The sequence below is a fragment of the Palaemon carinicauda genome, chromosome 6, assembly GCF_036898095.1.
Source record: "Palaemon carinicauda isolate YSFRI2023 chromosome 6, ASM3689809v2, whole genome shotgun sequence".
NCBI classification, from domain to species: Eukaryota; Metazoa; Arthropoda; class Malacostraca; order Decapoda; family Palaemonidae; genus Palaemon; species Palaemon carinicauda.
In genome coordinates, this window is record NC_090730.1 from 94256239 (window position 1) to 94270382 (window position 14144).

At 35.0% G+C, this 14144-nt stretch overlaps 1 protein-coding gene across 5 annotated transcripts in view; it reads right to left on the minus strand.

Moving 5' to 3' along the window:
* Window positions 1–14144, minus strand: part of LOC137642599 (transcription factor Sox-6-like) — a 176877-nt gene that overhangs the window by 149572 nt on the left and 13161 nt on the right. Inside the window, exon 1 of one of the 5 annotated variants that reach the window (XM_068375299.1) lies at window positions 6848–7044. The exons of the other annotated variants lie outside the window; for them this stretch is intronic. Coding sequence (XP_068231400.1) covers window positions 6848–6858 — 11 coding nt within the window. The 5' untranslated portion in view covers window positions 6859–7044. Of the gene's footprint in view, window positions 1–6847; window positions 7045–14144 lie in introns of those variants that run through there. 5 annotated transcript variants of the gene reach the window in all.

Genomic DNA, 14144 nt, shown 5'->3' on the forward strand with positions numbered 1-14144 from the left:
GTGAGAGAAATGTAGCTCATCACCATCTTTAAATAGCTCAAACAAAACCTCAACAACGCAATATGTTACAGACTTACTAAACCACAACACAACAAAAACTACATTTTCCTCTTCCCCGTGTCTTCCTCTTCTTCCTATCTTCCTTTCTCTCTCAGAACACTTCCGAAATTGCGGTTAGCATTCCGTCAACAACCCCTAACCCCCTCCTCCCCCATCCTCCCCACCCCTCGTTGTGGTTAACGAGAAATGCTTTTGTGGTTTTCTTCGTCAGAAACCGTGATTCTTCTTCTAAGTGTCATGTGCTGCTTCCATATATCAATTAGGTATGTGTGAATGAATGAGTGAGTGAATGAGTCACAGAAGGGGTGAATGAGTAAGACTATGAACGACTGAATGAATGAAAATATGTATGAATAGGAGGAGGAGGAGGAGGAAGTGCAAGTACCAGATTAAGAGACAGCTACAGTTACGTTACAAGGTATTTTTAAATCATTATGTGGCTACGTTGTTGGATAAATGGGTGAATGGGAGCCATGCTCATCGAAGCCAAATGACAGATCGCTCTAAAAATAGATGCTATTAGACGAGTGCGTTCCTTTCACTTACTGTACACAAGCAAGCAGGTTGCAAGCTCATTCGGAAGAGACTTTTATGTGTTCATCTGGATGTTCCTCTGCTACTACAGTATTACAATATCATTATTGAGTCATGCACCCTTTAAGATGGAGAGGGAGCAACGGGAGACTTTCTCTTATCATAACATTTAAAAATAAGAATAACGAACACTAATCAAAGCGTCCATCTACTTCGTGGCCCTATCGGCAGCATAATCGCCTCTTACTATCAAGGTCTTACCCTCCATATTCTTGGTAATTATGGTAAACCATCATGAATACCTCTACAGATTCATTATTAGTGAATGCCTGCACAAAGAACAACCATGACGACTCCTCAGAGCAACACCCCATTTTACATAATTCTCAGCAATGTTTTTTATTGGTCACTAAAGTACGCAACCATGAAAATGTATGTCAGTCTGCATTCAGCCATGCGGTTATTCAGCCATAGTCCAAACACGTGCAATTTACCATATGCGTTATCGTTAATGCAAATTAAAACAATAATAATAATCTTGGTAATGAAACTTGGGATCTTACAAGGAAAAAATGTCAAAATGATCGTCACCCAGTGCGACGCTTCTGCCAATCGAACAATTTTACACGATTTCCTCTCCGTCTTCACTTATGGACAGCCTCGATGGCCCACCCACTCCCTCACTTGGCCCACACGCATAGCTGGAGCTAACTCTCACCATGCACAGGTTCTGCAGGAGTCGTGTTAATTCAAACATCACCTCCAATGGATTTATCCGAGGGGCAAGGACAGATGAATAAAATAAATATGATGGATACTGACAACTCTCAGCCACGGGCCTCGTACGTACGTGATTTTTTTTTTTTTTTTTTTAATAGCTACAAGAAAATTTTCCTTCGTGATATTTCAGGTAATTGATGGTAGTAGTTTATGCCACGGAAGAGGTTGGGGCATTTTGCAGATAAATAAAAATCAGATTAGTTGCTAAGAAATAAATACTAATGCTTATTGCAAATTGTCGGAGTATTCGCTTACCATGTGATCATAATTGAAAGGTTAATGTCATTGATGAAAAAAGAAAAACCATCCGGAACAAAGGAGAGTTGGCACTCTTCATTTAGTTTAGTAAAAATGCTAAGACGTTCGCAGTTGCAGGTTTCTTCGAAAATAATGAAATGCAACACTTCAAGAATGGATTCCCTTGTCAAGAAACAATACGTTCCTGTTTATGAAACCCTTAATTCATTGTCTGTAAGAAGTATGTATAATTTTATTATTGCAAAGTTCGAAAGATTAGGAAACGCACGAGCTTCATAAGGAAATGCATCCTGAAATAAATACAATTAACGTATATATGCTGGCAGTAAATTATGAAATCCAAAATCAATTTATTATATAACATATGAAATTCAATTAGCATTGATGTGCTTGAGGCACAAGTTTCTGTAATATTCATTTTAAAAATGATTATGATTCATGGTTCAGTTCAATAATATTTCAAGTCTCTAAATATTTTTTTTTTTTTACCTAGATATGATTGCCTATATGTCTGGTCTCCATTCTCAGCGAGGACTGTTTCATAAAGAAAGGCTTTAAGATGTGACAGGAAAAATTAAATCCTAAAAGAAAAAATATTCTTTTGATAAAAAAAGTTGCTCTGAGGGACTAGAGAAAAGAGTTCTCGAACAAGATGATAAACTGTTTGGAAACTGTCTCATAAGCCCTGCTTCACGCACTCTGGCTTCGACAGATTAATGAACGCCAGAGTAAATAACATAAAGATATTTACTCCCTCAAACATAAATCGACACAGTTTAATGACTGAATGAAAGGATGCCAGAGGTAGGATTGAAAGAGAAGGGAAAACTCGGAGATTAATATGACGGAAACATTTACGATGGACTTAAGTTTAATATGTATTATTATAAAATGGTAAAATGAAAAGTAAAGTTCTTGAGATTTTTAAAAAGACTGCGAGGTCACAAACTACATCATGTTCGTCTTTCTTCGCAATTTAGACTCAGTAACGCTGGTACCGCCAGAAACGTTTTGATCCAGATCATGGAGATTGTTTCAATTTTGCAATTTGTAAACTCAGAGTAATTTGTGAAAGCGTAATTAAAAGAAAAAAAATATTTGGTAGCAGACAAGGTGGTTAGAAGCATGTAATTATTAGTGAAAAGATACCACATGATTGTGAATTCATGTGGAAATAAAATTTCTATTTGTTCACCTGAGATCACAAGAAAACTGATGATTTTTTTGGCAATGATTAAAACAAACGAGATAGAACAGAGGCAATGGACTGGATTTAATCAAATTAATCTGGATTATATGTGACAACAAAAGGCAATGAATGGAATAGAGATGAAGAAAAATCAAACGCACGGTGATGAGATGAGATTTTTTAAATTCGTAGAAAAAATTTTGTTCCTCTGTTATGACAGTGTGACTCTCTATAATGTTATCGGTAATATTAAACAAAAGCATAAGTAATAAAAAAGATCAAACTGTTGAATAAGTGATTAAAACTACTTTGTTAAATATTAACCTCCGTGCGCCATGTTATATGATGCTTAAAAGACCAGACAGTTAGCCTACGAAAATAAACATTTATATGCAGAGAAGTATTACATGCTCTTAATTTGACATGACAATATGTGAATACTTCATGAAAAGAGGGCTAATTTTTGGTGAGAAAAAAGATGGGAAACAACCACATTATTTTTAGGTAACGAAAATGCATTTGCAATCTGTTTGTATCAGTAAATACAAAAGACTTTACAAAATGTTTTACTCTCAAAGCCTCAAAATCTTCGTATCAATACTCGAATCTGCAGTGGTCTAACCTAAGCAGCATGTAGAGAAATTTTCATACGAATCAATATATAAGTTGACATTCATATAAGTTTAAATCACAATTTAACAACTTTATAAAGTATTAATAAAAGGTTACAAAATACCATTGCTCTTTAGTTACTGTAGTATAAAAATTAAGGTTTTATAGAAACATGTAAGATATCACTACTTAATATACATATACATCACATACAGCACACCATATCTGACTAAACACACACACACACACACACACACATATATATATATATATATATATATATATGATAAATTTTGCACATTTATACGTGTTTTTCATATACACCTAAGCCATATATTTTAACATCTGAATGTCTGGATTCTCTCTTAAACTGCGAGATCAGAGACCCATGGGGGAATCAACTCAAAGACGATAGCTTCTGGCCGACCGGGAAATCAAACCCTGGTCCAGATAACTGGCATTACAATGACATAGCATTACCATGTCACTGCCAAGCCAGTTTCCTGAACCAGGGTACGATTCCCCGGCCGGCCAGAAGCTATTGTCGTAGAGTTGGTTACCCCTTGGATCTCTGATCGCAAGGTATATGAGAGAGTCCAGACATTAAGGTATTTAAATACATGGCTTATTTGATTATATATATGCTGTATATATATATATATATATATATATGTATATATATATATATATATATATATATATCTCCTACGCCTTTTGACGCAAAGGGCTTCGGTTAGGCCTACATTTTGCCAACCGTCTCTAACTTGAGTTTTTAAATCAATACTTCTTCATTCATTATTTTCTACTTCATGCTTCATAGTCCTTAGCCATGTAGGCCTGGGTCTTCCAACTCTTCTAGTGAGTTGTGGAGCCCAGTCAAAAGTTTGGTGAACTAAATGCTCTTGGGGAGTGCGAAGAGCATGCCCAAACCATCTCCATCTACCCCTCACTATGATCTCATCCACATATGGCACTCAAGTAATCTCCCTTATAGTTTCATTTCTAGTCCTGTCTTGCCATTTAAATCCCAAAATTCTTCTGACGGCCATGTTCTCAAATCTACAAAATCTGCTGGATCTTGTTTCGTTGTCATAATACGACTCATGTCCATACAGTAACACCGATCTCACTAAACTGATATATAGCCTAGTTTCTATATGTGATTTCAGGTAATTTGATTTCCAAATTTTACCTAAACTAGCCATTTTCTGATTTGCTTTTTCTAATCTTTCATTAAACTCCTATTATAAAGATCCTGTACTGTATTAGAGATCAGAGTTCCTAAATATTTAAACGATTCCACCTCATTAATCCTTTCTCCTCCCAATGATATCTACACACACACACACACACATATATATATATATATATATATATGTGTGTGTGTGTGTGTATTAGAATGATAACTGAAATATCGATAAAAAATTTGTCTAGGGAACAAAAACGTAATTGGTATTTCAGGAAAAAAAAAAAAAGACAAGAAAAGAGGAAAATCACGAAATACATCGCGGGAAAAAGTGATTGGCAATAAATAAGTGTCTGGCGCGCATCGGAAGGGATCTATACTTTTTCGGAAAGTGGTTTGAAAGATTCGGGAAATTTTCCCTAAGAATGACTTGGTAGGACAATATCCGCACAAGGAAATTGTCGGGAATTACCTCTCAGGCGAACGGGAGGGGGACCGAGAATGGGGAAGGATCTACAGTTGAGAGAGAGAGAGAGAGAGAGAGAGAGAGAGAGAGAGAGAGAGAGATGACAAACTGCCAGGTACTTCTCTAATGATGAGAAAGGTATTTCCTAGAAATAAATTCAATAGAAATACATCACTAGGTAGGTGTCATCAAACTAAGCATCAGATATTTATGCAAAATACGAAATGTGATGGTTCATACGGTTACAATGTACTGTTTTGTAAACATGCTATGTGTATCTTTCTTCTTGACTTGATTTACCTTTCTTGCAAGTAGCTTGGACGTGATTCCCACCTTCTAGTGGTCGGGTGTATAATCAATAGCATTTACAAAAATTACAAATCGACACCAGGAATATCCTTTTCCTACCACTCATAAGCTAATTCAGACAACAAAATCCCACTCCACGTAGTAACAAAACCTTCCGCTGAATGATGACGACTCTGGGAAACCCGGATAAGAGACACCTACGACAATAATCCTATTCACTGCGCTAACCGATTATCTTCCTTGGCACTCTTCTTCATCCCACCTCACCCTTTCCCCTGTTCTTTCTTTGTCTCATGGAAAATCGACGGCCATCTTCTATTCACAACTTCTCTCTTTTTCTCTATGATAACGGTGAGACAAATACAGAGGAAGAGAACTAGTCTCATTCTGTCAAACCTCACATACAATTGGAGATACATAAATCCATATTGGATGAATAATAATCGAGTCTCTCTCTCTCTCTCTCTCTCTCTCTGACATCGAAATCAACAGCGCGAACACAAGGCAGAGTCTTGTGTATTGGAGAGTTGAAGTCAATAGGTCACTTGTTTGAAAAGGGAATTGTATGGATGTAGTTTGCATCAGTCCTTGCGACTCTATTTCCTCAGCGTATCAACATCGTTACAGTTTTCAATGAATAATCTTTATCACTGTTACCCTCCGAAGGTGCATTGTCTCTTATCACTTTTTTCCCTTTTCAGAATATCTTGGGTTGCAGATGAACTTCAAAGTGACGTATAAGTATAGCACAGACAAACAACAACCCAAGTATGCCGTCACCCTTATCCTCTCTTCTGTCTTTCTCACACTCAAAGGCTCCCCTGCACTACCCCAACTCTCAATACCCTTCTTCCTCCAACTCACCCCCTTTCTCTCTCGCTCTCCCCCCACCTTGCATTTCTCCAGACTTGCTCAACAACACAAACCCGTGTCTGTTCTCTCTCAAGCGGTTGCTCGACACTCTCATCTACTTGAGTTCTTCTTTTCTTTCTTAACGACATTACAACATCCTTAGGGCCCAAGATGCTGTAGGGGCAAGAGGGCTGGTTCATCTTTGTACCCTTTAGGCAGTTGAAATGTCATCATGCACACTCTATGTTAGTGTAAGGGACATGCAATACTTCCAGAAATGTCAGTTTCCATTGACAGTTTTAGGAAAACCAGACCTTTTTTCTTTCGCAATGCCAACATTTTCCGTAGATTAGTTCTTCACAATACAGTAAAACTCGGCAATACCAACGCTATTTAAAACTAAATTTTGGGAGATTATTGAATAAGGAAATTCCCCTTTCATGCTTAACACAGCTGACATCCGGTCGATTAATACATTATACTCTAAGCAAACTTGAGTTAATGCACCAAACAACAGCAGAATTCATAATTCAGTCACGAACGGCACAAGAAACAGTAGGAAATACGCAAGAGAACAATGAAAAAAAAAGTGTTCACTTACACGAGCGTCATGGTGGAAAAACAGCTGAAAGGGTTTGACCTCTGTCAAAAGCGCAATGGAGCCACAGGGTTATTTAACGTAGTGCGTTACACAGTGGTCATTTAAGGCAATATCAAAAGACCTCCCTCTCCTGAGGTCATTCGAGGAGCGAATCCGTGTGATCACTGAGGCCCTCTGGCTTGGCACTGGTAGGGCTAGTTAGAATGATGCTCGACGGCCGAAAAGCAGAGAAGAGAAAACACACCACAGGGCCATTGACGCCCAAGGGAGAACAACAGACTCTTTCTTCTCGCATTCTCTATCCCAGAAGTGGTGACCACAACGTACGATAATTAACACAGTTTGTTACGACCGTGGTTAAACACTTCGTTCGACTGAGATCGGTTTCAAAAGGGTTTCAGCGGAAAATAGCATCTAACATTGGGAATCTTTTGAAATTGAAGGCTTTTCTGAAATAATATCACAAAGTTTTGTTCCTTGAAGTATTTCAATGAGGAACATGCTAGAGAAAAATTCTTACAAAAAAAAATGATTTGAAAGAAAAATAAATGATCTTTCCCGTGCTTGCAGGTTACTTTACTATTTTAACCCTTTTTTGCTTGGCATTTTGTCTTGAGAGAGAGAGAGAGAGAGAGAGAGAGAGAGAGAGAGAGAGAGAGAGACTTTAATTGCAAATTATCAGACGAAGTGAGTAAGAACGAACTGCAAAGAAATCAGTGATATTTGCAGATGGAAACTTAGCAAATGAAAACGGGAAACGAAATCATAATTCATCAAGTATTCACTTAAAACGTTAGATAAGAGGAAAAAAAGCAAGTATTGTTAGCAGCCATCTTTAAAAGGCTTTGAAGTTTTCTTTTTCCTTTCATATGAGTGGCAGCAGTTTCACTTGCCCTTAATCTTTTTTTTTTTCATTTCTGATTACTTAACCGCTGCAGATGGAACATTTGAAAGCCTGGGTAAAATACAACTAAAAGTGAAGGAATAAACAAACGTCGAGTGTGAAATAAACCCACTACCACACACACACACACGTGTATATATATATATATATATATATATATATATATATGCGTGTGTGCAATTCATACAGCTTACTGTTTTAATCTACCGTCAAGCAATTGTCTTTAGTGATTCTGTACTGACATTAAACCAGACCGAAAATAAAAAGGGCAAACAATCATGGGCAAAGATGTTTTGCCTGTAGGAACAGTCCTCATAAAAAAAAAATTGCGTGAAAAGGAGCCTGTGTATAGAAAACAACAAGTCTAAGAGAGCGCATAATTGAAACCTCCAGAACGAGTCTATAAATCTAAGGCAGTATAATGCTGCGTTGTCTCCCAATATGGCTTGGTCGCGCAGGTCTCTCTCTAGCTCTCAGCCTTGCCCCCCCCACACAGCGGTCCATTGTGAGACGGCAGACCGAGAACGGTCCTGGATTGTTATAATGATTGGTGCCACTTTGAGCCTCAAGCCAGATTTACATTTAATAAAGATCAGTACTGTCTATTCTTAGATAGTGAAGATAGCAGTATTTCTGCGATGTACTCATGGGAGTTGAAAGGGCCTTGCCAGGATGGCCATACTGGAGTTGTTCATTGGATCAGGAGAGTCGAAGGACCTATCAATTTCTTTTTCATCGCTTTATTTATTCGTTCAAGAAACATGTCAATGCGGGGTAAATATGAGAAAACCTTACAAAAGTAACTAAAGGTATATTTATTCATTCATTTTCTATTGTAATATAGTCTCCCATTTTGAGTGCATTAATCAAAGTTAAAGTCAAAGTCAAAAACCTTTATTCCATTACAAAATGGTTATTCTGCTACATAATTAATTACATAAAATTCACAATAATTGGATTGTAAAAATCTAGGATATATATACATTCAATTGAAATTAAAACAAAATATTGCTTAAGTTTCCTTTTGAATGATACAGAACTAACATTTATACATTTTCTTATTTCAAGAGGTAGTTTGTTCCAGCAAGCTGAGCCTCTTATTGCCATTGAGCGTGTATATATATATATATATATATATATATATATATATATATATATATATATATGAATATATATATATACACACACACGCACATATATATATATATATATATGTGTGTGTGTGTGTGTGTGTATGTATGCAAAAGAGCCAAAGGCAAAATGAAAATATGAAATATAAGATTAAGTCCTGAGTAGTTTCGTAATACTTCTTCAAAGTCAGTATGTTGAATGAAATAACCCCTTTTGTTTGAGCATTTGGTATTAATAGCAATTATTTGCCAATGCTAAAAAAGGAGATGGCCTATTGCTATGGACTATACTTTAAATTGATGTTTTTGTTTCCTTGCTGTATGCAATATTTGACGACCACGTTTTCCCGTTTCAAGGCATTGATGAAAATATAGTTATGTAACAAAACGATCTATTGACGAAGTATCTAACTGAAGTCAAGAGACATGACCAAAAAAGAATATTGTAGCAATATGGAGAATTTCATGATGCTATCCAGGATTTCGCATCATTACTAATTTCTGATATTAACAAAGCCAATATCATCTACCTGTATTTCCTAAAAGAATGATTTATTTTTTTTCATTCTTGGTATGATGTTCACAACTGTACACAAACATAATATAGAATAATATATCTCATTACCGTCGTAATTACTGTATTTTACTTTGAACATGGTACGCAAAAGATCATTGATTCTTGAGGGTTTTTACATCAATCCGGTGGTGTGCCAGGACACGCATTCCCACAAATTACGTGACGAGTCATCAGTTTTGATCAGAAATTCATCGGATTTATCCCAATTTTCTCTCTCTCTCTCTCTCTCTCTCTCTCTCTCTCTCTCTGCACATGGTTCTAGAGCCATGGGGATTTTGTTAGTTTTCCGGTCAAGTATGTTTTCACTAGGAGGCAGAAGTTCATTAATAATAATTTCTTTTTGATTGCCGTATGCAGCATCTCAGTGGGAGTTGATGCCGATCACTGGCTCGATTTCCTTTTTATATCAACGAGTTTATGCGAAGATGGTAGTTCTGAATTGTTAGTTGTACCATTAATTTTTAATCTAAGAGCGCTAAAGCGAAACTGCTTTTGGTATATCTAGTGATTATATCAATAATTTCAGTATAAACAATTTCAAGGATGAATTCTTCGATGAAGTGACTACACGACGAATTTATCAAACACGTAGTTAAAAATTTTGTTGACAATTTTGTCTAAGTGCTAATATAATTAAACCTTACTCATTACATTTTATACAGGAAAGACCATAATACAGTAGAATCATGAAATGTAGATTACGATATAATTTTTTTTATCTAATTAAAAGAGATGTTTCTCATCAATCATTTCAAAATAAAGAATAATATTAATAAGAGAAATAGCATTCATTTGATTCTTCATTCAGATGCCACAACACATATTAGAGTGATATGAATATTAATGTTCACATCTCTTTTACAGCATTATTAATGATCTTCAGACCCGGAGCTTCGTTTCGTATTCACTCAAAAGGAATGTAAAAAAATGAATTTAGTGTTTTACCTCCGGCCAGAAATTTCATTTGTGATCGATTCATTATACAACAGAACAGTTGCATTAAAGCACTTCAATAAACACGTTTCGTATCTGCCAGTTAACAACTGGAAACTGATGCTTTCCTCCGAATATTTGAAGAATTGAATTCTGAATAATGAAAGTTTATATATATACATATATATATATATATATATATACATATACATAAATATATATGTATATATGTATATATATATAGATATATATGTACACACACACACATATATATATATATATATATAAATATATATGTACATATATATATATATATAATATATATGTACATATATATATATATATATATAATATATATATATATATATACACACATATATATATATATATATATCTATATATATATATATATATATAGATATATATATATACTTAAATATGCATAAATACATACATACATACATACATATATATATATATATATATACATATATATATATATATATATATATACTGTATTCACACATACACACAATATACGTTTATATCTACATATAGATATTATATATATATACATATATATATATATATATATATATGCAAAAGAACCACAGGGAAAATGAAAATATGAAATATAAGTTCAAGTCCAGATACTTCTTCAGAGGACTGATGATCAGTCCTCTGAAGAAGTATCATGAAACTAGTCGGGACTTAATCTTATATTTTATATTTGCATTTTCCCTGTGGTTCTTTTCCATCTGAGCATCACGTTTTCCTGTGATTGTTTACACACATATATATATATCTACATATATACATATATATATATATATGTATATATATATATATATATATATATATATATACTTTTCCAAAGAAGGCAAATTCGTGATTGTTTTATATAGATATATATATATATATATATATATAGTGTGTGTGTATGTGTTTGTGTATTGCCTATATATAAGCACATAATTATCTAGAAATTCAAGCCATTCTTATCTATTAAAAGCTTCGTATTTTTCTGTCCATCAAATATCGAAGCTTTCACGATGCTCATTAAATACCTCTTCAGTAAATGTTGGATAAATCACGGATTATTTTTTGCTATAAACTATTGAAATGATTTTCTTGAAAATATGTTCTCCACGGTCACTTTGATACCCTTCCCCACCTGACTACACACGAGAAAGAAAAAAAAAATCTCGGTAACAATCGGCTATCAGAGCGAGTGCCGCCCCAGTCTATGAGAAGCTATACGTAACAGCAAGACCTGACAGTGTTTTCAATGTAGCCCTTGAGGCACTTTGCCTTAAGGGCAGACCGAGGTTCGCTTCCTCTTCTAAATGGGTTACGCCTGTGATGCCTTTAAGGATCAAGTTACTTGGTACAAAACAAGAACTTGTGATAAGGTTTCTCAAGTAGGGGCTTTGTTTTAGCCACCAAAGAATGACTAGACCTCGTCCCCATTCATCTCCCCCCAACACTCTGGTATCACCCACCTCACCCAACTACCCATTTACCTCCTTAGATGGATCATTGGAAGTGACATAGAAGTTTATGAATGGAATGCCTCAGATATCATTATACTGATAATATTTCTCATTTTCGTTGTTTGAAGTTTGAATGACAAAAAAAAAAAAAAAAAATGTAAGAAAGCCACCAAATTGAAACTTTCTGTTCTCGTAGGCAAATGCCATCTATGTAGAATTTTTGTTTCGGTGATTTTTTCTTTCGGAATTTAAAGTTGTAGTTCAATATACTGTTAATTCCAACTGATAGTGATATCGCAATCGAATTGGATATAACCTTAACACAAGTGAGCATTGTATGTTAGTGTCCAGTTTTCTAAAACAGTTGCAAATTATTGAGGATGGTTGTTTAGTAATTAATTACACACGGTGTATTTTCCGTTACTGATAAACGCGCAGTGAAATGCGCCAATAAGCGATATGAAGTAACAAGTTACATGTCATTTTGCTGTATAGGAATACTCTTGTAATCAGTGCAGTATGGTAATCATTTGAGCGTCGACCGATCAGTGACCTACCTTGACCTATTGTAACACCATAGCTGACAGTTGAGAACGGTGCTTGGATGAAATCGTTTCTTTAAGACGAAAGCCACAAGTATAAATGCTCTCAGGTTTTGTTTGTGCAGAACCCAGGTCTGTCTGTCTATCTCAATGCTTCTCGCATCAAACTCTTAAGGTCTTTTGAAAGTTTTAAAGTATAGACTTGTGTGATTTTCTTTTATTGTTGGGTATTGGTAAGCATAAATTATTTCTATATTCAATAAATATTATTGATAAATACAAAGATCCTATATGAACCACTGAATTTTAAACTACTCATGAAATACATAGTGAATTCTATTGTTTAACAGGCATCGTCAAAACAATTCGATTTTCATGAAACACCATGACCAAGAAAATTGCATGGGCCTCCTCAGAAATATATATATATATATATATATATATATATATATACAGTATATATATATATACTTACAAAAAACCCTCGTAAAAAGTCTTTGGAAAAAAGAAATCTTATTGGGGGAAAACAAGTCCCTATCATTCATCAGAGAGGGGTTATGACCCCTTTTCCTTAAACCCCCCCCCCACCTTACACACAATTCTCACCTCCTACCACCCAACCCTTCTCCCCATGGCCTTGTTTTCAGGAAATGGTCCATATCTGGTGGTATCTTATAGCAACACAAGTGATCTTTTGTTCCACCTGGGGCCCTGTCCATTTATCTAGCGGCCCCCATCATTATTCCCTCTCTGTTGTCCTTAGTCACTGTTTTCAGCAAATCGTTTTTGCCATTCTATTTCGATTCTTATGAGAGACCTTCTGAGGCTCAAATGTTTAGACCGTTTGATTGGCTTAGAGCTCTAATAATAATAGTTCTTATAGATCTAATTTTTTGGTAGATGACATTTCTATTCTGCCCCAGCCATTATCCTGTATATTCATATATATTTATAGGTAGACACACACACACACACACATATATATATATATATATATATGTGTGTGTATAAGCTATATATATATATATATATATACAAATATATATATATATATATATATAATATATATATATATATATATATATATAGATTTATGTTTACATACACACACACACCACACACACACACACACACATATATATATATATATATATGTGTGTGTATTATTATTACTTACTAAGCTACGACCCTAGTTGGAAAAGCCGGATGCTATAAGCCCAGGGGCTCCAACAGGGAAAATAGCCCAGTGAGGAAAGGAAAAAGGGAAAAATAAAATACTTTAAGAAGAGTAACATCATTAAAATAAATACCTCCTATAAAAACTATATAAACTTTAACAAAACAATAGGAAGAGAAATTAGATAGAATAGTATGCCTGTATGTACCCTCAAGCAAGAGAACTCTAACCCATGGCAGTGGAAGACCATGGTAAAGAGGCTATGGCACTACCCAAGACTAGAGGACAATGGTTTGATTTTGGAGTGTCCTTCTCCTAGAAGAGCTGCTTACCATAGCTAAAGAGTCTCTTCTACCCTTAGCACGAGGAAAGTAGCCACTGAACAATTACAGTACAGTAACCCCTAGGGTGAAGAAAAATTGGTTGGTAATCTCAGCGTTGTGAGGTGTATGAGGACAAGAAAATATGTAAAGAATAGGCCAGAATATATATATATATATATATATATACATACATATATATATATATATGTATATAGAAA